General features: G+C 33.9%; 1 protein-coding gene across 1 annotated transcript in view; it reads right to left on the bottom strand.

Annotated features, from left to right (window-relative positions):
- Positions 1–13444, bottom strand: part of LOC124369401 (E3 ubiquitin-protein ligase HUWE1-like) — a 164986-nt gene that overhangs the window by 9664 nt on the left and 141878 nt on the right. Inside the window, exons 56-63 of the mRNA XM_046827405.1 lie at positions 11658–11848; positions 9171–9320; positions 8575–8732; positions 8098–8458; positions 6910–7185; positions 3629–3817; positions 2820–3007; positions 202–335 (exon numbers count right to left, since the gene is read on the bottom strand). Of these exons, the coding sequence (XP_046683361.1) occupies positions 202–335; positions 2820–3007; positions 3629–3817; positions 6910–7185; positions 8098–8458; positions 8575–8732; positions 9171–9320; positions 11658–11848 (1647 nt within the window). The remainder of the gene's footprint in view (positions 1–201; positions 336–2819; positions 3008–3628; positions 3818–6909; positions 7186–8097; positions 8459–8574; positions 8733–9170; positions 9321–11657; positions 11849–13444) is intronic.

Here is a 13444-nt window from a genome sequence, read left to right as displayed (position 1 = left end):
TTATTTTACCCGACGAAGTTAGGGCTAAGAAGCCCTCTCTAATATTTCACCTGGGGGCCAACGGCGTAGAGGTGATATTGATATATTGTTTGATATTGATATTGATATATAAATGTATACATACGTGGGAAAAAATTTTTCCGGCTTGAAAAACATTAATTTTGATTACACCTTACTTTTTAAATGCTTTATGAAACTTACTGTTTTCTAATGGCTCCTGTCATTTTCATCTGGCAGACTAGTCGAATGTACTCCATCTTATTCTCCTCAGTCACGAGCAGGTTACGTCCATTGGGGATAAGATCTCTAATTTCTGTCACGCCAAACTCTTGCACCTACACAACATGAGAGTTATAGATTACAGTATAGTGCAATTATCTCAACTTTATGTGACGAAACTGCTATTTTATAAACCAAAATTTGGATGGATCAGAACGCGTGTAACATTATTATAAACCATGTGACTGCAGCAATTTCATCAATTTAGTGATTAAATGTGGTTCATTTAGTTTTAACTATTTTAAAACCACAAACTGACCTTTAAATTCCTTCTTTCATAGCTTCATCATCTATGCTGTTATTAACTTTACTATAAAACACAAAGATACCTCCATATCACAGCTAAAATCATAATTACTTTTCAAGAATAAAAAACTTTATTGTTATTTGTTTTACGGCATTCTTGCAGTTTTTACAGGTAGCATCTTTTACAGTCATAAGCAGTTTGTAAAACAGATTAATACCAATATAAGAGCATGTATGCTGAGTTTTCTAAAGTTTACACTTTATAGAACATTAAATAATAAGTTTTATGAATTTGACTTAAAACAAATCATTAAATCACAGTGACAATTATCACTATATTGAGCAAGAATATTATTATATTACTGTTAACCCATTGCGAATCGTATTGTTTTGGCACGCGGGCACGAATTAATTTACGGCAACGGCCGCACGAACAGCAATGGTGCGCCACATTGTATCGCTCACTATTGTATACTAGAAAATTCAGCTGTGAAGGTATTCGTTCAGATGGAACATGGGCCTGCTGGGGTATCCGTGATGTATAAACGATAACACGCGAGCAAGGTTCCGGGGTGGCAGGGATGATGTCTGAATCATAGTCTAAATAAAGCGGCTCGGGCGAAGCGATTACAACATCTGGGCCATTGTCTAGACTAAACCCACCAACATGTACGTCTGCATCGTTTAGTTCTGTGTCACTAACCTCAAAAGTATTATAATAACAACTGAGGAAAACACCCAATCAGAAGCGCTAAAAAGCAGAAAGTAAACTCATATGAATGATTTTTCAACTTCGACATACAACTGTGATCTGTAGGATATTTATAAAACTTTTGAAAACTCTAAACGTAGACCGTTGTTAAACACTCTTAGTTGACAAGTGAAGACGATCGCACGATCTATCAGATACTAATAGAACTATTTGGAGGTAAACTTAAAAGCAGATCGCTTTTGCGACCTGAGCTCGTCATCGTGCCGTTAGGCCCAGCCGCTGCGTGACGAGCCCAGCTCGTCAGTGATCTGCAATGGGTTAATATTTGATCTCAACTTATAATTTGAAACAATAACGACAAACAACAATAAAATGATGCATTACAAGAGAAGCAGGAATACAGTAAATCCTTTCGTAGGAACATATGTATGGACAGAAAATTCAGGATGTAAACAATCTTTGGTAAAGGGATCATCACTTCTGTTGCAACCATCACTTGGTTGAAAAAGATAAAATACTGTTTTAATACATGCTGTGCCAAAAGCAAGATTTCAATTCTAATCTACTAAACAGTAAAATAATCTTGATATTACTTTGACTATATATGCAAAACATTAACCTAAATTTTTCACTGAATTCTAGTATTTACTTAAAAACTTTTAATCAGTTCTTTAATGGACATCTAATATTAGGTTTAGGTAAATAGGAATTTTAGCTTTCGCTTTCCCTTTGAAAATATATAGGTAAGTATGGTCTCTACTCGGAATAAAAGTAATACAAAAAGTGCATATTTATTTACTTATATATCTAATTCAATATTTTTATCATCAACTGTAAAATTTGTTAAACAATATTCTTTATAGTATACACCCAGTAATGATCCAATCCAGAATTTTTGATTCTTACAAAATATGAAGAGGATTAACCTTTTAATCTGATTCTTCCTACTTCATCAATAGTCACATTTAAAATTTGGCCTCCCACCATCTTTACTCCATGGAATTTCAAGTTCAAACTCAATTTTATGAGATATTGAATTGAAAATGGACTCAGCATTACATTTCCAATTACAGAGGAATTGGAACAATTGACCTTGACCAGTTATCTCACAGTATGTTTGGTTCTGTACGGACGCCATGAGTTTTGGGTTTTGATAAGATTAACAAACAATGAGTTAAGGTCCGGCTAGATGATCTAGTTTGTGACGTTGTGGCTAGAGAACTACAAATTTCCCCTAGGATATAATGTAGGTCAATGGTGTTTTACCATAGCTATTTGAATATCAAGAAAGTTAAGTGTTACTTTGACACTCAGACCTTACAAGCCAGTCCCCTCGGGGATAGTGATTTTCCCCCCACTTACGTTTTTGATTCATTAACACTATAGCACTATCTACTGAAAATAAGATAATACAAATAATTTCTATTACGTAACAACTATGAGAGAAACCTTTACTCCTTGTTTAGAAAGGACGTGAGCTACTTCGCACAGAAGGTTGGATAAAGAACATTGATGAAACACAATGATGAGTAAAAATAGCCATATACATGTAATCCTAGACTCAAGAGTCATGTGCATGTACCTCAGTGCTGAAGGTAGGCTCGTAACCGATGCTGTCCACTGGGTTCTCCATAAGGAACACCAGTCCCTGGTAGAAAGTGTAATCCTCACTCTCCATATCCGTGTACTTGACTAGAATCCCCAGAATGTGCTTATAGAATGAACGGGTGAAGTAGCATTCCAGCAGCTTGTTGTCGTAGATCGCTTTCGCTGCAATATACAGGCAAGTCTCAGTACATTACAAAGATCAAGAAAGAAGATCGAGACAAATCAGTAGAAAACTTTTTATTAAATTAAGATTTTAGAGTACTATGGAACAAGTTCCATCTTCTGTATACAGAATTGAAACTACAGGTAAGGATGAGTACGTGCTTGTGTGGCCTATTTATTGTATTACATTATAGTTTGAACTATTTTATGTCATATGAGTGTTATGTTGTTTTTGTCTTATTTGAATTGTATATCATAGTTATAGTATTCTTATTTGTGACACTATTCATTGTACATTATGCAAACCGATGAATAAAATTCTGATTATAACGATCTGGAAGTAATAAGCAACTCTGTCAAAAAAAGTTTCTCAAATCCAAAAGAGGTGAAAGTAGAAAGCCTACATAAAATTGAGACATCGGAAATAGTTTCATTCTGAAGACAAGCTTGTAAAATCTACTGATAGAGATTTTATTCAACTTGGACAAAAAAGATCGTTGAATCAATCAAGACCAGTTGCTAATTCAAGTCTCAAATTACTGAAACTTCATTAAATCAACAAAATGCTATTAAAGAAACACCGAAAAAGAACTGATGGTTTTTAAATGATGAAACACTTACCAATAACTCGGCCAACAAACTTAAAGTAGCATAGATGGTTCGGGTTGCAGTGTGACGAGGGATTGATCATGTAGGTAACTCTATCGCCAGGGGATGTGGTGAACAGAGCGTACATCGGGTTGAATATCTCTCTGGAGATGATCATGTACCACTCTCTCAACAGGCCTCCTGCGTCTTGGCCTTCCTCCCCTGCAAATTAGGTTGTAAAGAATATTGGGTAGTCAATTAAGGATAACCTAAACTTGAAAACTAACATTAAGTTCATCAGGTTTTTTTTTATAAATTAAACTGAAAGTTTCCTTGGATGTTACTGAATACAGTGAACAAGTGTTTGTAACAATCATAAGTAATTCTAGTTTCAGCTATGTTGTAAGATAAAGCTATGCTTAATCTTTTATAAGTATTCCAAAAATTATGTTTATAAAAGTACTTCCAAATCCATAAAAATTGTTTTGAAAACAAAATTAAACTAAGTTTAAAACTTTATAAACATAAATAGGCCAACAAATTTTCACTTTAAATCTCAAAACGTTTTAAAAAGCAAGAAATATCAAGACTATATGCAATTCTTGGGATCTGAACAAAAGCTCTGTTCCTATTTCAAACTGCGGGTATATATGTTATATCTGAACATTGTTTACAGCGACTGTAGAATTACTTTAATAAGAGAGTTGCAATTTTAAAGTATAGTTTTTTTCAGTTTTTAGTGAATTGGCAATTTCCATGGATTGTTTTCTTACAATTATTAATATGTTTTAAAAATCTTAAAAATCTGTGTTTTATTTTGTTACTTCCTATAATAATTTAAAAAATCTTAATTCAAATACATTTTAACGAAATCAACATCAATTATTTAAAGCTAATACCATGCTAGGGGGCAGTAAAGAAATTTATATCTAGCACTCTAAAGAACAAAGTTTTAAGAGTTTTTAAAGTTGGATATTATTCATGAGTTTTGTGAGGGAAAATTACTCCATATCAATTCTACTTGACTTCAAAATTTACTCTTGTCCAACCTAGTATAAATACAATTGACTAATTCATATCATGTGCTCTTGTTAATACAACAGTATTTTTATCATATGACATAATAAATCATACTACATTAATATTCTTGGATTGACATTTTAAAATTCTCCATACTAGTATTATCAATCAAACAATTATAATATCTTTATTCACAACTTCATATAAAACAGTCAGTGTAGTACATAGTGTGTTCAAAAAGTATCGTGAATTTTGTGTATTTTCGAAAATTATTTATTTATTCGTGAATATCTATTTTGTCCCCTTCAAATTATACAACGGGATATTATACAACGTTTTTTCCCATCTTCGAAGCACTTCAAAAAATCATTTTTTTGTATCTTGTTCAGCTCCTCCTTCGATGCCGTCTCTATCTCGTCAATCGTGGCGTAGCGTCGTCCTTTCATGGGCCTCTTCAGTTTCGGGAACAAGAAAAAGTCATAGGGGGCCAGACCTGGGGAATACGGTGGCTGCGGTATCATTAGTGTGTTGTCTTTGGCCAAGAAGTCGCGTACAAGCAGCGATGTGTGAGCAGGGGCGTTATCGTGGTGCAAAAGCCAATTTTTCTTTTCGCACAAATTCGGGCGTTTCTGGCGGATTGCTTCGCGCAAATTGTGCGGTAATAATAACTTGCAGGTAATATTCCTTATTCACCGTTCTACCTTGTGGCAAGAATTCATGATGCACTACGCCCCTGCAATCGAAGAAAACTGTAAGCAAAACTTTCACATTCGACCGAACTTGGCGTGCTTTTTTCGGTCTTGGTTCGTGCGGCAGCTTCCATTGAGATGATTGAGCTTCAACCCATGATTCGTCACCAGTTATGACCCTCTGGAGCAAATTCGGGTCGTCACGGACAGACTCCAACATCTCATTAGCAATGTTCATGCGATGCTGTTTTTGATCGAAATTGAGCAATTTTGGTACGAATTTTGCGGCGACCAGTCTCATCCCTAAATTATAGATTAAAATCTAATGGCACGAGCCAATCGATATGCCTAGGTCCTCGGCAATTTCTCTAACGGTGATTCAACGATTGGCCAATACCATTTTCTTCACTTCATCAATTTTTTCGTCTGTTGTTGAAGTGCTCGGGCATCCGGCACGCTCTTCATCGTTCATATCTTCTCGGCCTTCTGAAAACATTTTGTACCACCGATAATAAACGTTGCTTTTGTCCAAAGTAGCTTCTCTGTATGCCACAGTCAACATTCGGAATGCATCCGCGCACTTAATTTCGTTTTTCACACAAAATTTGATACAGGTTCTTCGTTCCATTTTTTTGAATAGGTAAAAATCGAAGACGAACCAAAACACGTGCAAGCAAAACAGCTGTCAACAATTAACTGAACAGTCAAAATGGCCGAAATTGTCAATATAAGTAAGAGACATATGTACCAACATAATGCCACAAAAAAAAAAATCCAAATTCGAATATACATAACCCGCGAAAATTCAAAATTCGCGATACTTTTTGAACACACCTCGTATAGTAAAGCTGAACTAACATAATAGTAAAGCTTACTGAATAACTGAAATTAAATAAGACTATCGAAAACTTGAAACCTAAGTAAGATTGTCATAAGCCAATAGCTGAATCACTGATTGCTATCTATCAATAAAGCAGTCTACTAATGATTTCAAATTTCTTATAAACAGGGCAATTAATCTTCTTCATTTTTTATTTCCTTTAGCAAACACATTAAAGAATGTTGTATCTTTATCTTACTAGTTAACTTTTGTACATTTCTAATCTAAAAATTGTTGTTAAAGAAATGTTATAGATTTCATAAAAAGTTCAGTAGATTAAGTACAGTGTTCTTTATCAAAGAAGCAGTGCAGAATAATTATCACTAAAACAGTTCTCAATAGTATTCCCACAGGATTCCATCTTTAGACCATTTATTTTCATTGTTATCACCCGTCATTATTACAAGGTCCAATGACAAGATCTTTAAAAAAATTATGCCAATGTTACTATTTTGGAAATTTTTTTGCTAATAGGTACATCTTAATGATATCTATTAAAATCTTTTAATCTATTAAAAAACAATACTAACCAAAGCAACTCTTCAATTTTAACAAGAGGCTGGAATAACCAGAGCATTTGGTGGGAAGGGCAATTTAGTGAACAGTTGAAATTGTTGTTCGATTCACCTTTCGTTTACAAACTTCTTGAAACAAAGTTAAAGTTAATTTAAGCTGCATATTTTGAAACTTGATATTGTATATAGCTCTGAAATGATTTAGCATACCTTCAAACACAATGTAGAAACGATTCTTCCATTCGTCGGGTGTTCTTCTATGTAGTTCTCTGAACGAATCCTCAAAGACTTGAGTCCTACGCACATGAACTGCTAATTCCTCACGGCGGTGACCTTCATCCGCTCGCTCCAATTCGCCTCGGAAGTATCTACGCTTCACGTCAAAGTCCAAAACTCGGGTATGATTCACGAGTACAGCGAATGGACCTTCCAAAAGTGGAGTAGTGCACTGCCGTAATATTTGATTTAATACAGTACGATGTGTTTCTGTAACAACCACAAACAATAATGACTACATGACTATGGTCTTCCTTTTTTAATTCACACATCATCTGAACAAATGCTACGTTTCAGTTTAACATCTCTTTACTGAAGATAGCTATCCACTGCCAGACTGAAATATATTATGAGTAATTGCGTTAGTAATATTTTTGGAGAGATGTATATCGAAAACTGAGATGATAATGATATAACTACGAAATGATGATGTTAAATAAAACCTGTAATTATTATAATGTCATTAACGCTAAATAATCAGGTATAATTTCCTTAGCAATATAGGATAACTGATATTTAGCAAATAATGAATTACTATTTACAATTTTTTAATACTAATATTAAATTTCCTTGAACAGGAACTAAAAATCTTAAAAATTAACTAACAATAAATTATTTAAAAAGTTCTTGTAATACTTTGCAATGTTGATTAGTTTAATGACCCAGTTAAATACAATTTTAATTTAACTCTCTTTAGAATAAAACTGACTTTGTTTTCTTATAATTTATGAAGTGACTTTGGTGTTCTAATCATTTATGAAGTGTTTAATTTCTCTATCATGAATTGTTGGACATAAAACTGCTTTACTTGCAAAAATATTAATTATTTTATTCATTTTTGTAATAAAAGAAGGAATGAGAGCAATTAGTAAAAGTTCAGAAATTTACCATAAGTTAGAGGCAAAGATAGTTGATTGTGCAAATGAATGTGGTACATAAGAAATACAGATACTTGGTAAAGTGCTTTTAGAGTTAAAGCACTATTATGTACCAAGGAGTTCGAATGAATTCGGATGTTAAATACTTGATAGCATGCCATAAAAAATAACATATATTTGGGAATATCTGTATATAAATCCATGCAAAATCCAATTAGTAGAAAAAAATTATAATAATGATTACCGGCAAACTTGAGGAATTTAAGCTGGTGTGGAGGTACAGGAGTAAGTGACTCTGAGCCCTGGCTGAGGTTGCTGAAATAGCTGGAGGATGTTGACGGTTGGACATCGTTGGCGGGGTCAGAAGGTAGGGGGGACACTGGCGGAGGGGCAGGGGTCAGACCGTCCAGGCCAAGGCCACCTTGACTCTGACTGCGGTTGTTGGGACTGTTGATAGTCCCCGACGGCTGACGCTCCCGGTCCACACTGGCACGCTCGGTGACAACACGTTCTGTGACGATGCGCTCCTCCGCACCTGAACCTCTTGATGTTTCCGGCTTCTCCATTCCACTGGCGTGCACCAGGAAGAAGGCTTCCACTGCCGGCTAAACAGATGCAGTCATTTTAAACACTTGTATATTTTGTATCGTGGAAATAGATACTCATATATATCTGATAAAAAACTGTAGTTTAATTGGTTTGAAGTGTAGGATCTGAATACCTGAAGAACCAACACCGCGTGGTTGTCCTGCGTGTGTTGCAGCTCTGTCAGACACTCGCTGAGTGTGTTCCACAGGATGTCCAGGTTGAGTTGCTCACTAAGAGGTGGCAGTGGCGTATCATCAGACTTTTCGCTCTTACCCTCATCTTCCCCAGTACCTGATAAATCCATTTTAACTTTTAAAATGTACTCATAACATTGTAAACACACATTACATTATAACTCCTTAAATTTATAATATTAAATATTATCAAACTGAACCTTATTAAATGTATTTTTTCCTAAAATGTTCCTAAAATGCATACCTACATTGAGCATATCTATGATATAGCTTTACTCTTATCGCATACAATTAATATTTTCATACACAAGTTCCCTTTAAGGGCAACAAATACTGCAAAATTTTGTTTCAGATCAAAATAATAAAATAAATCAATTAAATGCTCTTCTTCAATTACTTTATTTCCCATCTCAACACTAACGAGACCTTAATTTTTAACAAAAACATAGTTGTGCATTGATAAAAACCAAATATTATTAATAAAACTGGTAAAAGAATATTGTTAATGTATTAAGCAAGTTATAAATAGACTGACCAGAGCTGGTGGGCATGAAGTTAGATGATGGGGGACTGGTATCCATGGGTACTTCCTGTGACGGAGGAATTATATCATCTTGCGATGACGGATCACTGGACGATGTGGTGGGATCACTAGACTGGGTTCCCCCACTGCTTGCCATTTCAGCTGCAAAACAAAGTCAATTCAAACCATTGGTATGGCCTTTATTTATCTACAACTGATAATTTTACTGATTATCATGTGCCTCCTCTTACGCACATGAATATTTTGCACAGCACCTACGTAGCTGAGAAGCTAAGTATAAAAGCTATGGGAAAGTCATACATCAATCAATCAATCGTTTATTTCAGAACACAAAGTGTATAACAACGTCATCAGTTAAAGGTTAACAACAATGCACACTAACTTATAATTATTATTAAATACAAATACATTTCAAAAATGCATCAACCCTTTAAATATATGTTTTATTTACTATATTCAAGAATAAAGTCTTTGGTCATTTTGTAAGACATTGTAAAAACGGTGAATATTTTGTTTAATAGAACTAGGCCTAATTTTTAATTACAATTTAATGGTCTAGGTGTAACATTAACAAAACTTTTTAAAATACAGTGATGCCAAAGGACTGAAACCAGGTTAAAAGTTACCCTATAGATCAAAGTACTCACGCTATACAAGCATTTTTCAGTTAACCATAACTTAATAGTGGTTTTAACCCTGTTTAGGGACATGCCTTTGACGTCATTAGGTAATGCATTGAATAACTTAATGCCCTGATATATAAAGCTGTTTTGAGTGCTAGAGTAATTACATCTTTTTGTAACAATATTTAGCCTATTCCTTGTTTCATAGCCATGAATATCAGCTATATGTTGAAAAGCATAGAGGTTTTCTTTAATGTACATTAGTGTAGAAAAATATACATTGATGGGAGGGAAAGAATGCCTAATTTTATAAAATATGGTCTACAGTGAGTCAAATTTGGCAAATTGCAAATAAGCCTAATGATTTTTTTTTTTTTGCAAAACAAACAACTTATCACAATAGCCAACTTATCACAATAGCCAGAGTATCTTCAAAGGGTGATTCCATAGTTTAGCTGACTATGTACAAAGGCATAATACACACTAAGCAGGATATCCCGAGTTACTTTATTTCTTAAAGATCTTATGAAGAATACACAGTGCTGGTAAAGCTACAGATAGTCACAGTAGTGGAGTGTGAGACTGATGTCAGTTCTAGGAAGCAATAGAACAAGAGTTTAAAAACATTCTTAATTAGAAGTGAAGAAACAAGTGCTCCACTTCTGAAGCTTGAGAAATAACATAAAAAATGTTGAATGATTATTTCATTTACGTGCTTGGTTCTTTGGTTTAAAAGAACTGTTTCAATATCACCCTTCTCTCACGGACATGTTGTAACCTATTTCTTTCCTTCCCTACCCCTCATCGGTCTACTGCTAGTTGAAGATTAACTCACCTACTGTACAATGTTCCCTAATTTTTTAAATACTGTTTCTGTAGTCATTTGTTTAATACACTGTCTTTATGTCAAGACGATGTGAAAGAACTGGCGATAAGAAATTCATTATGTCACTTTTTATAGTTATGAAGGGTTATCTTGAAGTTTTTTATGAAATTACCTGATGACAAGCTAATTTATTTAAAACAACAGGAATAGTACATTTAATTACTAGTCTCAAGAGTGACCTATGGCGGGGTGAGACTGCATATAAATGCGTGAGAAGCCAAGCATGGAAATTCTATAGAGCTCCACAATAGAACTTTCAAGGCGAGTACTGAACGATACTTTTTATCAAAATGCATAAAAGCACACGGTATCTTTTAAAATGTTATATGTCATTTTGATAGTCTAGTAATTATTCTTCCATAAGGAAATACAACACTATTTTATAATTCATGTTGGTGTTGAAATCAGCTGTTTGAACATAGGACTGTCAAAACAAATAACGTATGACACTGATGTGTTTCAATTGTTTAAACATGGAAAGAGGTGTTTACGTAGAGAAGGAATAGTTTACGAACAGTAATGTTTGGGAGAGGGAAAATCAGCTGAATTAGCTATGAGGGAAACAATGACTTTTGCAGATCTCAACTGTATTGGAAAATTGCCCATTACCATAAAGAGTGATGAAAATATATTTTCTTTAAAAATGGTTTTTGAAGAAATTGTAAATTTTGTAAAATTACAGGAAGTTTGTCAGTGCTGCTTAAATGAAGATAATAGAAAATGTTTTAAAATTATGTATTATTTTGGTTTTTGTCAGTGCTGGTTAAAATAAGAAACATGTATTTCCTATTACAGTAAAACAAGAGAAGTTTGTTAAAGTGAAAAACTTTGAACTAATATTTGCGACTCTGGATCATTTTTATTCAAAAAAGAAATTAAATTATCGTTTATCTGTACAAAGCCAAAACTTCATACAATACACAAAATATATACAATATTTTATTGTTTTTCTATTGTAAATATACATACCTGCTTGTTTTCTTTTCTTCTTATCAAAATTACGGACGGATTCTCTTAACTGTACAATAACCTTAAGAATTCTAAGGAAGAAAGCTTGGCTTGATGTTTTGGAGATAAGTGGAGCCATTGAGTTCAGCTGCAGATCAAGGCCAGCTTTCACTTTTTTGGGAGCAGTTACTACTACTGTGTCTTTGGTAAACCTGGAAACAAATAATGTACAGTTAACTTGCATCATAGTACAATTTTTGTCGTAAAATACACATATTAAGGGGAGATGTACGCCCGAAAATTAAAAATTTTGATTTATTTTTTTTATATTTTTTTTGTATTGTTTAGTTTGTTCTGATTAAAATGATATATAATACATGCATATACGGATCCTAAATAATATAAAAATAATATTTTTTTCTTGCATAAAGCGTCCACGGACGACAACCCACAGCATCAGCTTTGCGACATATCATGGTGTAGGTATAAGCAAGCCATTCGGGATGCTAAAACATATGAACATAAAAATTCACTGGACCAGCCCATAATTGATCTGATAAAACCTATATTCAGGGACCTGGCAAAAACTGAGTTGTTAGAGTTGTTAGTCTGCACGTCCGCACTCAAAATATTAACGAAAGCTTCAATTCTGTTCTCTGGTCCAGAGTGCCAAAAAAATAACTTTGTAGGACTACAAACTCTAAAGTTAGGTACATATGATGCAGTTATTACTTTTAATGAGGGCAGTCAGGGGAGATTAGCAGTCTTAAAAGGGCTTGGGGTCAAAATTGGCAAAAATTGTGCAAAGTGCCTTAGTGAAATTGATCGAGGTCGGATGATAAAATCAGATATAGCATGTGAAGAGAAGACAAAGCTAGCCAGAAAAAGGACCAGGATGATCAGGAAGAAACTCCTTGATGTTGAGAAGGAAAATGATCAGAATTACGAAGCTGGAATGTTTTGAAATGTAAGTAAATATATGTTTATCATGTTTTCGCGATTTCCCGAAAATCTATTTTTTTTACACAAAAGTCCCATTATCTCAGAAAGTAGAAGGCCAATTCATTTCAAATTTTTACAGGTTATTAAGAATGTCTGTTTACACAACCCCTACTAGATTTAAACTTCTAGCTCAACAATAAAAAATTATTTTAAAATAGTAATCCAAAATTATAAGCAAAAAAATTTACAAATATTTAAAAAATAAAAATAATGCCAAAAAGTTAATGGAATTCAATGAAATTAGTAGGGTGTCTTTAGAATACTATGTTTATTTCAGGGTAAAAATTTCAATCTTATAACTCTGATACTTTCTGAGATAATGGGTTATATATATGCATATGTTTAACATTACGGGCTTATGGGCGTACATCTCCCCTTAAAGTAGTAAAATGACAAACTATCATATTTTACCACATTACAGTTATAAAAGTAACTTCTCAATAATTATAAGGAACAATATTTTTGTAATGAGCACGTAATGTGGCTAACAAAAAAGTGGTGCAGTTAACCCTAGAAAACAGTCTATTTTTCAAAATAATTTATGAGGGTTGTCCAGAAAGTACGTTTGGGAACAACTTCTGAGTGGGTGGGGCTAGAGCTGCCATAATGGGAAAAAAATTCCTAAGCTCAGTATACATCGAGCTGTCTTGGCGCGAGGTCTCGTTCCTCTCCTACTTCCTGAATATGACTAGTTAAGATGTGCGCTCCAATTGAAAATCCTGTTACTTGTGAATTGCTTTATGAGATTACATTTTTGTTGCTAAAAAACTGTAAAACAATTGAAAATTACCGCCAACATTGTGATG

Source organism: Homalodisca vitripennis, chromosome X (assembly GCF_021130785.1).
Source record: "Homalodisca vitripennis isolate AUS2020 chromosome X, UT_GWSS_2.1, whole genome shotgun sequence".
Lineage (NCBI taxonomy): Eukaryota > Metazoa > Arthropoda > Insecta > Hemiptera > Cicadellidae > Homalodisca > Homalodisca vitripennis.
The sequence above is the reverse complement of the archived record's forward strand: the minus strand, read 5'-3'. Positions and strand labels throughout refer to the sequence as shown.